The sequence below is a fragment of the Neovison vison genome, chromosome 12 (assembly GCF_020171115.1).
Source record: "Neovison vison isolate M4711 chromosome 12, ASM_NN_V1, whole genome shotgun sequence".
NCBI classification, from domain to species: Eukaryota; Metazoa; Chordata; class Mammalia; order Carnivora; family Mustelidae; genus Neogale; species Neogale vison.
The window spans coordinates 105846275-105860072 of record NC_058102.1 but is presented as its reverse complement, the minus strand read 5'-3'; the positions used below and the strand labels follow the sequence as shown (position 1 = coordinate 105860072).

The window sequence follows — 13798 nt, the reverse complement described above, 5'->3', positions numbered from 1 at the left end:
GCAGGCTTCCCGCTGAGCAGGTAGCCCCATGCGGGGTTCGATCCCAGGACCCTGGGATCATGACTTGAGTGGGAGGCGGACGCTTAATGACTGAGACACCCAGACACCCCCTACAAATATTCTTGAGTTTTGTTTGGAGCTAGTGAAGTTATTTGATACTTTCGGGGGTTGCTTCCGAGGTTTGTTATACAGAACCAGAGTTGTGCTCAATCTAGGGCTAATTATTCTCCATTTCAGTGGAAGTGCCTTCTCTTTCCAATGCCTTGTGAATTCTGGGACTCTCCATTCTGGCTGGTGGGAGTCAGCCCTTCTCCCAGCCTTCTGTGAGCGCCATTACTCTCCATCTTTTGAAATGGTTCTTTCCCTTGCCTTGGGTAGTTTCCACAGACATATGTACTTATTTTTTATTGGACCAGCCCTCAGTTGAAAGCTAGAAGTGGACACCCTGCAGATATTTGGATCTTCCTCTCTGTGCGGTTCTTTTTTCTCTGGTACTCTGTGAACTCCTCTGTCTACCTTGGCAACAGACAGAAGTTTACAGTGGAGAAAATGCCAGCATTTCCAGCATCAGCGCTCTTGTCTCAGCAGAAAGCTAAGCAGAAAGGATTGTGAAAACTGAAGCAGAAAGGATTACTCAAGGGAAATCTGATTTCAATCTGCTCAAAGTCTCTATCTAGCATTCAAAACAGTAATTTCCTTGCAAAGAATTATAGTCTGTGGGCTATGTTAATGTTCTGGGATGTCCATTATTCAGTGAGCTTCTAGCTATTGGCACAGTTATGGATAATTGAAGTCCTAATTGATGTTTGATGGGGAGCAGATCCTGGTAGGTATAGATTGAAACTTTCAGAGTGAAAGAAAGGGCTGGTCAGGTAACTTGGTGACTCTTGATCTCTGCTATGGTTCCAGATGTCCGGAGGAATGTCCCCCACAGTTTTGCACATCCCGCACCCCTGGGGATTCTGACTGGCAGTGCGGGGTGGTAATGGGAGGAGATGAGTGTGGATCACAAGGAGGCTAGTGCTGGGTAATGGAAAACCTGTTTCCGACCCACAGGTGCCTTTTTCATCCCCTACCTCATCTTCCTCTTTACCTGTGGCATTCCTGTCTTCCTCTTGGAGACAGCGCTGGGCCAGTACACTAGCCAGGGAGGCATCACAGCCTGGAGGAAGATTTGCCCCATCTTTGAGGGTGAGTAGCCTTGTGCCTGATTCCAGGATATCTGCATACATGGTTACAAACTTTATTTGGGATGACTGAATGCTTTGGTAGCAGTGCTGGTTGACCTAATACTCTGTGTCTTTATGTTAAACCCTCCACTTGTAGGCCCAATGCTGCACTGATCTATCAGAGAATGGAGAAGATGGGGCTGAGGATGGAGAAAAAGATTTCAGATTAAATAAGTAGAGTGCAAAGCTATTTTTAGCTATATATTTTACAAATGTACAACAAATGATTTTGTATTTTTTCAAAATGTTTAATTAATTGCAAGACATTTAAAAAGAGAATTTTATTTTATTTATATTTATTTATTTAAAAGATTTTATTTATTTATTTGACAGAGAGAGACACAGTGAGATAGGGAACACAAGCAGGGGTAGTGGGAGAGGGAGAAGCAGGCTTCCCGCCAAGCAGGGAGCTTGATGCAGGGCTCGATCTGAGGACCGTGGGATCATGACCTGAGCTGAAGGCAGACGCTTAATGACTGAGCCACCCAGGAGGACCAAAAAGACAATTTTAAATGACAAAAAAATACCAGTAACAATTCTACTGTTTTGACAAAATAGCTATTTAAACATTAGTGTGTTTTATTTAAAAATTTCTCTCTATATAGGATTTTCTTTAAGTTTCTATTTTGAAATAATTATATATCAGAGAAAATTGTCAAACTAGTAGAGAGAGGTCACATGTTCCCTTCACCCAGTTTTCCCCAATGGTAATGTCTTACTTAACTATAAAAAAAATCACAACCTGGAAATTGATATTTGGCACTATCCACAGACCTTATTCAAATTTCCCCAGTTTTCTAAGCACTCATTCGTGTGTATATGTGTGTGTGTGTATAATTGTTATTTTTATCACATGTAGATTTATTTAACCATCACCACAATCAATATACAGACTGTCCCATTATGACATGCTATTGTCATGCTACGTCTTTGCAGTCACACCTGCCCCTTCTTGCCCCATCCCTAGTCCCTGGAAACCACCGATTTGTTCTCTATCTCTATAATTCTGTCATTTTGAGAATGTTATATAAATGTAATTGTGCAGTCTTTACCTTTTGAGATTAGCTTTTTTAGTCAGTACAGTCCCCTTGAGATCCATCCAGGTTCTTGTATAAAGAGTTCATTCTTCTTTATTGCTGAGTAGTATTCCATGATATGGACATACCACAGTTCATTTAACCATCACACACCTTAAAACATTTGTGTTGTTTCCAGTTTTAGGGATTCATTTCATTAATTCTTTCTCTCTGTATAGAGCTTACATATCTATTAATCCAGAATATACACAGTTTATGTCCCCACTTTCCAGTTAGTGTTATTTTCCATTTTCTTTCTTTCCCTCCCTCCCTCTCTCTCTCTTTCTTTCTCTTCCTTCCTTTCTTTTCCTTCCTTCCTTCCTATCACCCTTTCCCTCACTTCTTCCCTCTCTCCCTCCCTTCCTTCCTTATTTTCTTCCTTTCATTCTTTCTTTTTTTTTTTAGAGACAGAGGGTGGGGGAGGCAGAGGGGGAGAGGGAAAGAGAATCTTTTTTTTTTTTTTTAAAGATTTTATTTATTTACTTGACACAGAGAGAGATAGAGGATCACAAGTCGGCAGAGCGGCTGGCAGAGAGAGAGGGGGAAGGAGGCTCCCTGCTAAGCAGAGAGCCCGAAGCAGGGCTCAATCCCAGGACCCTGGGATCATGACCTGGCTGAAGGCAGAGGCTCAACCCACTGAGCCACCCAGGCACCCTTGAAAGAGAGAATCTTCAACAGGCTCTACAGCAGTGTGGAGGCTGATGATTCAGGGGTCCATCTAATGACCCTGTCATGACTCTGAGATCATGACCTGAGCCGAAATCAAGAGTTGGGATTCTTAGCCAACTGAGCCACCCAGGCACCCTTATATTCCATTTTCTATATAACAATAATTTAATGATTGCATAAACGTCAATGGAGTGGATATCTCATAATTTACTTAACAGTTCTCTGTTTGGGGCTTTTGGCTTATTTTCAATTACTTATAAAGCTGTTATATTCTGCTGTCTTGTGTATTTGTTAAGATAGTTTTGTCTCTCTTTTTTTTGGATTATTTCATTGGGATAAATTTCCAGGATTAGGATCACTGGATCAAATGGACAATCAAGTTGATGTCTCTTGGTCTGGCTTATTAAATTGCCCTATGCAAATGTTATACTGATTTGCCATGTCATTATGCTTGAGTAAGCACCTTTCCCCCGTATCTTTCACAACTCTGGGTATTTGCGGTTCCCCAACTTGTCTTCACATTGGAGTCACCTGGGGACCTTCAAAATATCCTGAGGCTTGTGCCCTGCCCCCAAAGATTGTGATTTAATTGGTCTCAGGTCTGGTATGGGCTTTGAAATTTTTAAAAAATATTCCCAGGTAATTCTAATATGTGGACAAATTTGGAAATCACTGAGTTACATCATTTGTAAAAAATTTCACTATGGCTATCTATGCAGAATGGTACTTCACCATCGTTTCCTTTTGCACATCTGCAAATATTAGGGAGGATCTAGTTGTATTTTCTCCCATGTGAATACCTGCACTTTTTTTTTTTCTTCAAATAAGCTCTGTGCCAAATGTGGGGCTTGAACTCACAACCCTGAGATCAGCAGTTGCATGCTCTGTGGACTGAGCCAGCCAGGTGCCCCTGTTCCTGCTCTTAACATGTATTTTTATATTTCAAAAAGACATCAGCTTAATTCCAGGGAATATTTACTATTGGAATCTTCAAGTTAGTCTTAACATTTATAAATTTATTTATTTATTTATTTGACAGGCAGAGATTACAAGTAGGCAGAGAGGCAGGCAGAGAGAGAGAGGAGGAAGCAGGCTCCCCACTGAGCAGAGAGCCCGACGTGGGGCTCGATCCCAGGACCCTGGGATCATGACCTGAGCTGAAGGCAGAGGCTTTAATCCACTGAGCCACCCAGGCGCCCCAGTCTTAACATTTAAAAAATAACTTTAAATCAGTGAATTTTCAGAACCGATAAAGATGGAAGGACACAGGGAGCCCGGGTAGAGGGCAACGGAACGCAGGGAGAAAAGCCCCTTGTCACCTGCCAGGGAGGCAGAGGAGAGAGCCGGGCGCCTGGGCCCAGTGCTGTCTAGGGCTCTGACAGTGGAGAGCAAACCCCTCCTGGACGGGGATGGGGGGCGTGTGAGAACTCTGTCCGCGGTCCCTAGCCCAATTCTGCAGTTTTGCCCTGCAGGCATCGGATATGCTTCCCAGATGATTGTCGTCCTCCTGAACATCTACTACATCATTGTCCTGGCCTGGGCCCTCTTCTACCTCTTCAGCAGCTTCACCATCGACCTTCCCTGGGGAAGCTGCCACCACGAGTGGAATACAGGTAAGGTCATCCCTGGCGAGTCCCCTTCCTCTTGCCGCTCAGCCACATAAACCAGGACTGGGATTATCCGTATATCCCCGGCACCCCATCCCCAACCTTAACTTGGGACATTCTAGATAATCCACCAAGTAGGTCACAGAAATCTTGTATCAAAGATCAGCATGAGAATTCACCAGCATCACAGGCAAAATGTCACACACTAAAAAAAACGGTCTCTCAACTGTACTCAAATTTTAAAAAGTTAGTGTATTCAATTCATAGATTATGAAGTCACAGATTATGCAAATAGACCTGATTTCTTTTTATATAGTTTAGCCATTTATTTCTTGCAGTTTGAAGTCTGATCACTTCGGTGTATGTATTTTTTGTCCGTTATCTTTGTTCCTCCCGTCTTCTTTCTGATACTATCTTGGGTCTTTCGATCTCACGGTCCATCTTGGTTTAACCAGGGAATAAGCTGTTTTGTGCATCTTCCTTATGATTTATAAACACGCTTGATTTCTCCTGTGCTTGTAAGACTGCTTGTGTCTCTCTTAGAAGACAACAGGAGTCACCCGTGGCCACAGGCCTACTGAGTCGATTTGGTAGAAAGTACAAAGATTGAAAATCCCTAGGGTAGTGCCGTCCAAGAGAACTGTCTGCGATGAGGAAAAGTTCTCCATACTCTCCAACATGGTAGCCACCAGCTCCATGTGGCCGTGGAGAGCTTGGCATGGGCCCAGTGTGTGTGAAGACCTGAGTTTTTAAGTTTTTGTTTAATTTTAAGTAGCTTAAATGTAAGTAGCCCCATGGGGCTGGAGGCCAACCCAAGGACAGCACAGGTGGGGAACTGTCCTGCCTGGAGCCAACATTTCCACTTGCTCTCAGTGTCCCTCAGTGCTCATCACGGGGCCCAACCTGTGCCATGACTCCTTTTTTGGTTTGTTTTGTTTTGCTTAGGTGAGGTATTAAGTTCGACCTGGAGTCTGAGCCCTTTGCTTGCCAAGGAGGCACACTTGGCAATGCTTAGCAAGGCCCCTCTGGTGCTCAGACACTTATCCCTTTCTAGGAGGTTCTGGTGCTGATCTCCACCACCTTCAACCCACCAGTTGGCAAGCGAAGAGTCCAATCTTGGAGGCTCCTCCCCCCACAACCCTAGATTCCTTAGGTTCTTCTTTTTTAAAGATTTTTATTTTCTTTTTAATTTATTTGACAGAGAAAGAGAGAGAGAGAGAGAGAGAGAGAGATCACAAGCAGGCAGAGAGGCAGGCAGAGAGAGACGGGGAAGCAAGCTCCCTGCTGAACAGAGAGCCCGATGCGGGGCTCGATCCCGGACCCTGAGCTCATGACCTGAGCCAAAGGCAGAGGCTTTAACCCACTGAGCCACCCAGGCGCCCCTCCTTAGGTTTTTCTTAAACATGCCTGGTGGTGCCTACCCTGAGCCCTGACTCCACTGTGGCACTTACTTACTTTCTGGTGCTGGCTACATCATAAGCGCTCAAAAAAAATATTTTGTTGGATGAGTCCAGTCTTAAAAATTGGTTCTAGTCTAGTATTTTCTTTATTATTATTTTTTTCTTTCTTTTTTCCCTCCTTCCTTCTTTCCTCCCCCAATTGTTCCTTCTATTTATCCTGAAATCACCCTTGACAACCAGCTTGTCAGATGTTGATTTGATCCAGATCTCAGGGGAGTTCCTTTTGTAGAAATGTTGCAAATTTCTAGTGGCCCAGGGCTTTCGCTTCAGGGTGTTGTGAGGTCTACAAACCTTGGGGTTGATTGGGGGATCTCTAAGACAATCTCAAGGCACATTCCATACCCAAGTCTTTTGCTTCTTGATATTTTTGACATTTCTCCTAGTGAGTCTGGTTTTACTCAGAGCCTAGCATCTTTTGTAGCAGAGGGCATCCCATCCTGTCAAATGAAACACCACTTTTCTGGGCAAGCCAAAGCTTCAAGGAGAGAGAGGGTTCTGTGGAAAGAAGACCCCATGGGCATTCATTCAACAGATATTTATTGAGTTCCTACCCTTTGCCAGGCTCTGTTCTAAGCACTGGGGTTATGATAAGGCATGCAAGGGTCCCTGCCCTCATGGAGGTTTTGTCCTAATGGCGAGACACAGACTGTAAACAAAATTAAATGCCCAATATGTATTATGTTAGAAGAAGGATTAGAGAGAAACATATAACGGGAAGGAGGAATTGGGAGTTTTAGGGGTGGCAGTTGTCATTTTCAATAGGGTCATAAGGAAAGGCCTTACTGAGATGACACAGGAGTTGTGCTCTGAAGGAGGGGTGGTAGGGAGTCAGCTGCAGTGCAAAGGCCCTGACGTGGCCTTGTGCCTATAGCATCCAGGGAACAGCAGGGTGTGGCTGGAGCAGGTATGGCCAGAGCAGGTCAGTGGGGACTCCCCCCAGGGGACAAGGTCAGACATGATGGTGGTAGATTGAAAAGAGCCTCAGAGGCCATTATAGGGGTCATATCTTCTTTCTCTGCGTGGGGTGGGAAGCTCATTGGAGAGTTTTATGTCACGGATGTGATGTAGAGTTACTTCAATTTTAACAAAATCATTCTGGCTGCTGTGTGGACATTGCACGAGGGAGGCAAGGGTAGGAAGCAGAGGGCAGCGGAGGAGCCACAAAATGGTAGGGACCCACAGGTGGCCGTAATGAGAACATATGTAATGGCAGGTGTTGTGGAGGTAAGGCATACAACTTGCTGAGCTGGATTCCAGCCTTCCGTCAATAATTCTTGACCTGCGACAGGCCATTTCTAAGAAGATTCCCTTTCTCCATGTGTACAACGGGGGGAAACTATCTGGTTTAAAGTTTTCTACAATTATTATGCTAACACAACGTAAAAAAAGAATGCAAGCCACACACACCCCCCATCGTGAAACTCCAAGGTCATTTACAAATAATTAAGAGCCGCTACTTACTGGGCCTTTATACTCAGGTTTTCATTTAGTCCCCCATCAGTCTCACAACTGGGTATCACTATGTGCATTCTAGGGTCGAGCGAAGTGACATCAGAGAGCCACACAGCAAAAGACCAGAGGGTCAGCATTTGAACCAGAACTTTCTGACCTTGTATCTGAACTCTTGGCCACTCCGCTACATGTCTTCCCTAGAAAGCGTTATTATCCTTCAGAGATTGTGCCTTCATACAAGGCAATGACCTAGAAATATTTGCAAACTTTGAAGAAGGCAGAAGCAGAGCTCCCTTCGTGATCCCATCTTATGATGCTTTAGTAAGAGTATGTCCCCAGACATTTAGAAACCCACCCGTGAAGTCATGCGGGAGAAGGCGCAGTAAGCTTGTTGAAGTTACCTGTGTTCGAGGATGTTGTGTATGGACAACTTCAGCCTGGTTCCTTCCAGATCCCTTCCTTCCCATTGCCCTATAATTTCACACCCCTCTCTCTGGCCATATCAAATAGTGAATGACCTTTCTCTTGCTTCCTTCCCTGGGACCCACGGGTAGAATACTGTGTAGAGTTCCAGAGGACCAATGGCTCCCTGAATGTGACCTCTGAGAATGCCACCTCTCCTGTCATCGAGTTCTGGGAGTAAGTGAGGCCCTCTCCCCATCCCAGTGTGGGCTGTGTGTTGGAAAAGAGGGCATAGGGATGAGCTCATGTGGTGGCCCTGTCACCTAAGTGGCTTCCCCTGACCCCCTGCCCCCTGCTGGGCTTGTATTCGTGATTAATGCAGAATGGGTTTCAGAGATGAGAATTTTGCAACTTTCTTTAGGCCACACCTGCCTTCCCTCCCCCCCACCCCCACCCCCATGTTAGATGGCACACGTGCGTGTGTGGACACTCCTACTTCCCTCTGCCCTGCAGCTGTGTGTAGGCTGCCTCCTAGCCCCCCTCCCTCACATCCATGTTCACCTGGTGATTCCTAACATCAACACATCCTGAAACCCTGGTTGGGAAGATATGTGTTTGCCCCTCCCTATCAAGGTTAAATTGGTGCTCTGCCTCCCAGACCACACTTACTTGGGAACAGTTTCTAGTTGTCTCCCTTGCTATCTATCCCCATCTCTGGGCAAAGGAGAGCCTTGTGAATCTGAGCGAAAAGAGCTGACGAGCCTTTGGACGAGAGCCTGCAGGCATGACTCTGCTGCCTGAGACACGTGGGCCACAAAACTGAGGCTAGGGGCAAAGGTGGAGCCCAGCCCAACCTTCTCTCCCCAGGAGGCGGGTCCTGAAGATCTCTGATGGCATCCATGACCTGGGGGCCCTGCGCTGGGAGCTGGCCCTGTGCCTCCTGCTCGCCTGGGTCATCTGCTACTTCTGCATCTGGAAGGGGGTCAAGTCCACGGGCAAGGTCCATGCTGGAGAGCTCCTGGCCCCTCTCTCTTCCCAGGACTCCTTGCCCTTCCTGGCGGCCCAGTCACCCAGGAGCTCCCAGAGCTGTAACTTGGTTGGGGATGGGAGGGAATGAGCCCCTCAAGATTGAATGTGGCTCCCTTGGTTCTGGGCCTCTCCTTGCTTCATTCCTGTGCACTCTGGTATGTGGGGAAATGGAATGGAAAGGTGGGAGAGAGAGAGGCAGGAAGCACACTTCCAAGGAACGTGATCTTATAATTTGCCGTACGTGGGGGCACGTTGCAAATTGAACACCCATCGTGGCTCCCTGATTTATTCAACTGTTCTTTGGAAAAAGAATCCCACTGAGACCATTCATCTCAAAATGATCCACAACCACCCTGAGAACTTGGGGGTGGGCACTCTCTGCCATAGAGTGTATGAGGCATTAGAGGGCATTCTGAGTTCTTCTGGACTCTTGCCCTGGAGGCCTCTGACAAGGCTTCCTTCCTGATCTGGCTGCCCAGCTGCGCTAAGCATGTAAGCCCTGTGAGGACAGGGATCACGTGTTAGAGAGTTTTTGGTACCCGATAGCCCTTGCCAAAAATCTAAGCACCTTTGCTCGGAGCATGCTCGAGTTCATTCAGTCACTTAACAGATATTTACCGGGTACGTGTCAGGGGGAGGTGGGTGCGTTAAGCTGGAGGGAGAGAGGGCTAGGGGAGGCTGTGGCTTCGGGCCAAGGGCAGATGGAGCCGGAACAGCTGCAGGGGTGAGAAGGAGGGGGCGGAGACAAACTGTCTTGACCTCCTCTGTGTGCTCAGAGCGAGGAGCTCTCGCCTCCTGCCTCTGTAGCCGGTCTCGGTCTTGGTCGGTCTCAGGGTCCCTCCTCCCAAACTCACGGGTTCCTTGTCTTTCATCTGCCCTCTGGTTAGGTGGTGTACTTCACAGCCACATTCCCTTACCTCATGCTGGTGGTCCTGTTAATTCGAGGGGTGACGCTGCCTGGGGCAGCCCGAGGAATTCAGTTTTACCTGTACCCCAACCTCACACGTCTGTGGGATCCCCAGGTAAGAAGCCACAGACAGGGGCCAGCCATCCCGTGGCTCTGGAGGCTTTTTCCCTGCTCCTGGCCCAAATTCTGTGGCGGCGTATATGGTGGCGTAGGGGGGAGGGTCTCTGGCCACGTGGTAGCAGCTGTCTGTGGTCCCCCGCTTGGTTCGCAGTCGCCAGGGAGCCCAGGCCTTGTCCTCAGGGGCTCCAGCCTGTTCCACTCTCCCACTTTTCCTATTGGTGTTCTCAGCTTGATTTCTTACCCCTCCACCAGCCCCTCTGGTTTCTTCCCTCTGCCCACGTGGCCCATTCCAAGGTCCCTCAGTTCCCCAGCCCCTCCCACGGCCAGCTGGGTTGGTGTTGAGTTTCCCATCAGTTGTCCAGAGGCCCCGGCCTCCTCCCTCCTCTCCTGCCTGTCCCTCCTGTCCTGTGGGCTTCAGTCAGCTTCTTTGAGGCCTGGCCCTCCCCGGGGGTGCTGCTGCTTGTTTCCTGGAGAGGTTTGGAAAGCAGGACCTGAAAGAAAAGCCGCCACCGCTGACAGGTTTCTTATCTTCTCCTGTTTGGCAGCCATTTTGAAAAGCTGGCAAAGCCAGGAGGTGTGGAGGGCCAGAGGGGAGCGTGGGTAAGCTCCACCCCAGGGCTCCTAAAATGCATTGCCCAGCTACGTGCCCCGCCTATGTGCTGTGGCTCCCTGGCACGGAGGTCACCCTCTCTTTGGGTGCTGGAGGGGCTCTCTGTGTCTGGAAAGGGGCCCTGAGGAGACACAAGGTGGGAGGCTCCCAGCACAGAAGAGACCAGAACAGCCAATGGCTTCGCACACGTTGCAAATGCTGAGGTCCCTGCTGGGCAGGACCTGGAGCGGGGGTGGGGGCGGGATCCAGATGCTGCATTTTTCTCACGGTTCCCAGCCACCCTGGCGGAGCTGAGTCCTGCCATCCTGAGTTCTGCCCGCGACCAGAAGTCGCCAGAGCACTCGTCTTCCAAAGCTTCTCGCGGAGCCTGGCAGCCTGGCGTGCCAGGTCCTGCTCAGCGATCTGGGAGGCTGTGGGCTTATCCTTCCCTCCCCTGTTTATTGGACACAGTGGAGGTGCAGCTTGCCTTTGCCTCATCTCCACGCGAGGCACATGGGCCGTAGCCCGGCTAGGGAGCAAAGCGTAGAACTGTGGTCGTTGAAGCTAAAAGGCCCCCAGAGATCAACCAGGGAAAACTCCTCATTGAACAGATGAGAAAACAAGGCCCAAGGTCACACAGCAAGTAAGGGGCTGGCCAAACTAAGTGTAATTTTATTCTGTGATTCGGAAGCCCTTTGACGTCTCTGGAGCCCAAGTGTTGTGGGTCGTGGCAAGTACGAGGGTGTGAGGACCAGCTTTGAAGGTCGGGGTAGAAAGGCTGGCTTGGGTCTCGTGGGCAGGAGGGCTCCAGTGTTGTTCTGGAAGAGCAGAGGGATGAACCAGGGGCTAAGCTGCTGTCTGCCTTCATCTGGGCGGTTGGGCTGGAAGGAGAAGCCCGTGTTCAGGCAGGGAGACGGGCAGGGAGGCCGGAAGAGAAACGGGAAGGAGGGCTCTGGTATTTCTTGAACAGATTTTTGGCTTCAGTGATCAATGCCTCATTTGTTCTGATCAGCGTTTATAGTCAACAGTGACTGAGCCCTAACTATGTCCTATCATCATTACGTGCAGTGTCACAGCTAACCCTCAAGGCTGATCAGTGAGGTGACCCCATTTTATAAGAGAGGGAGGCCTAGAGAGCTTAATGCATTTTTCATTCTCACATTTGCAGCTGGAATCTGGGTCCGAATGATGACAAATCCCATATGCTTTATGATCTCTTGAGGGCAAAGTCCCCATCTGCTCTTCTTTGTTTTTCTCAAAGCTCATTCATTCAGCAAAAAGTTTACTCAACATCTATTTATTACGTGACACGTTTGTTCCAGCAAACGCAAAGGAGGTGGACCAGATGGCCTTTAACTCTGAGCGTTAACAAGGCCTGATTCTGTGTCTGGGTCACTGCGGGGAGTAGAACCTCTTTTCGCTGCCATCCAGGATACCACCCTTCCCACTCCAGCCAGCTGTAGGCTGCGCAGAGAACATGTGCCTTCCACGTCCCCTGAGGCCATGAGGAGGGAGATGTTTCCAGAGCCAAACTTGGTCTGTGCTTCCCAGCAGCCTTCTTGGCCCGTGGGTCCCCATCTCTGGCTGCAGCCAGGCCTCTGTTATGAACAGAGCAGCAGCCCGCAGGTGTGATGGCCCTGCCAGAACCCTAATTGAATGTAGTTGGCACTTCCCAGGAAGTGTGAGAATTCCAACTGGCATTTGCCTGGCCCTTGAGAAAGGTGCGAAATTCCTGCCAGCCAACACAAAGACCAAAGACATCTCTGTCTGCCAAGCACTCAGTCTGGGTGCGGGGAGGTGGGCAGAGACAATGCTGGGTTCATCTGGCTCCCTCCTCTCTTCCTGCCAGGCTTGCTGCAAGTCCAGCAGGTCACTGCCCCTCCCGGTGTTCCCTGGGGCTCATCCCTTTCACACGCGGGAGGGGCTCCTAGAGACCTGGGCAGTCCTTTCTTTCCCTTGCCTGGCCCTTTGTTCTGCTGCCTTTGTTCGGTAGATGGATAGGGACTTAGGGTGTCCAAAGAGCCTTCTTGGAACCTTTGAAATCTCAACGTTAAGCTCTTCTAATGAAGGGCTTGTTTAGGGAGGTGGTTAGAACATTGATTAGAGTGGGTCTTTTTATTTTGACTTCTATGCGACCTCATGATCACTGGAAGGCGAGTTTCCTTTTGGAAGTAACCACAGTAACCACAAAGAGCAGCAGGAGCTGACACATTTATTATGTGCTAACTGTTTGCCAGGCACTTTTACTGAGGGCGTGACGCTGGGGAGCCCCCATGCAGCCCCACGAATGCCTGTCGGCTTCATCTTACAAAAGAAGAAACTCAAGCGTAGAAAACTTAAGAAATTTGCCCCAAATCCACAAGAACTAGCACGCGGGGGAGCTTGGGTTTTATGAAGTGGTCTTACGGAGTCTGCTGTCCTGATGACCATGATATACATTTTCCAAAGAGTATGAATGTGAAAGTTTTCAGGGCTGCTTTTCACTATTCCAGAAGGTGGGACAGGGAACTAATACTTATTTATGTGCTGAGGATTTTGCATATATTATTTTATTTCTTATTGTACCCATTTCCCTGAGGAGAAGAGTGAGGTTCGGACAGGTTAAGGGACTTGCCCAAGATCACACAGCTAGGAATTAATAGAGTTAAGAGTTGAACCCAATTCAGCGCGACTCCGAAGCCCAGGCTTTTTCCATTACACACTAGTGCCTTCCTAAAAATAGTGAACATAATCATCCTTGGGATTGAGCTCAAAGTCGAAAACCTCCTACCTGGGACTTAGAGGTCTCTGTCCTCTGCCCCCCGCAAAGACCTCGCTCTCCTTTTGCCCACACTCAACCAGGTGTTTCTCACACTTGTTTTATTCTTGATCAGTCTCCTGTCGTAGCCAAAGACACACTGGGGCTTTGTTTTAGAAACCAGAACTGCTGGCGTGGTCAAGGAGCAGGTCGCCTGTGGTGGGGAACAGAACAGCCAGCTCTACTTGTTCCTACGGCCCTTCCTCTGACCCCTTTCTTCTCCCCATCCCAGCAGGCTTGTCAAGCCACAGCTGGGCCAAGAGCCAGGGGCTTGCCAAGCTGCTGGGGAGCGGGTTTGAGTCAGGGGCTCCAGGTCTGACCCTCACCCTCTGAACTCCCAGCCCTCCTGCTGCATTTTCCTCTGTTCTCATTAACCTCTGCCCCCAACCCAGTCGTAGTCTGTCCCCCTCAGGGCAGGGTGAACTGCCAAGTCACAATCTTTCTTATTTTTTCTTCCCAAG

At 48.6% G+C, this 13798-nt stretch overlaps 1 protein-coding gene across 5 annotated transcripts in view; it reads left to right on the top strand.

The window, feature by feature from the left end:
* Positions 1-13798, top strand: part of SLC6A13 (solute carrier family 6 member 13) — a 36970-nt gene that overhangs the window by 13925 nt on the left and 9247 nt on the right. For 3 of the 5 annotated variants that reach the window (XM_044227754.1, XM_044227757.1, XM_044227756.1), the window contains 5 exons: positions 1057-1191; positions 4447-4587; positions 8048-8132; positions 8763-8895; positions 9812-9946. In XM_044227754.1, coding sequence (XP_044083689.1) covers positions 1057-1191; positions 4447-4587; positions 8048-8132; positions 8763-8895; positions 9812-9946 — 629 coding nt within the window. The remainder of the gene's footprint in view (positions 1-1056; positions 1192-4446; positions 4588-8047; positions 8133-8762; positions 8896-9811; positions 9947-13798) is intronic. The other 2 variants (XM_044227755.1, XM_044227758.1) reach the window with 1 other exon arrangement.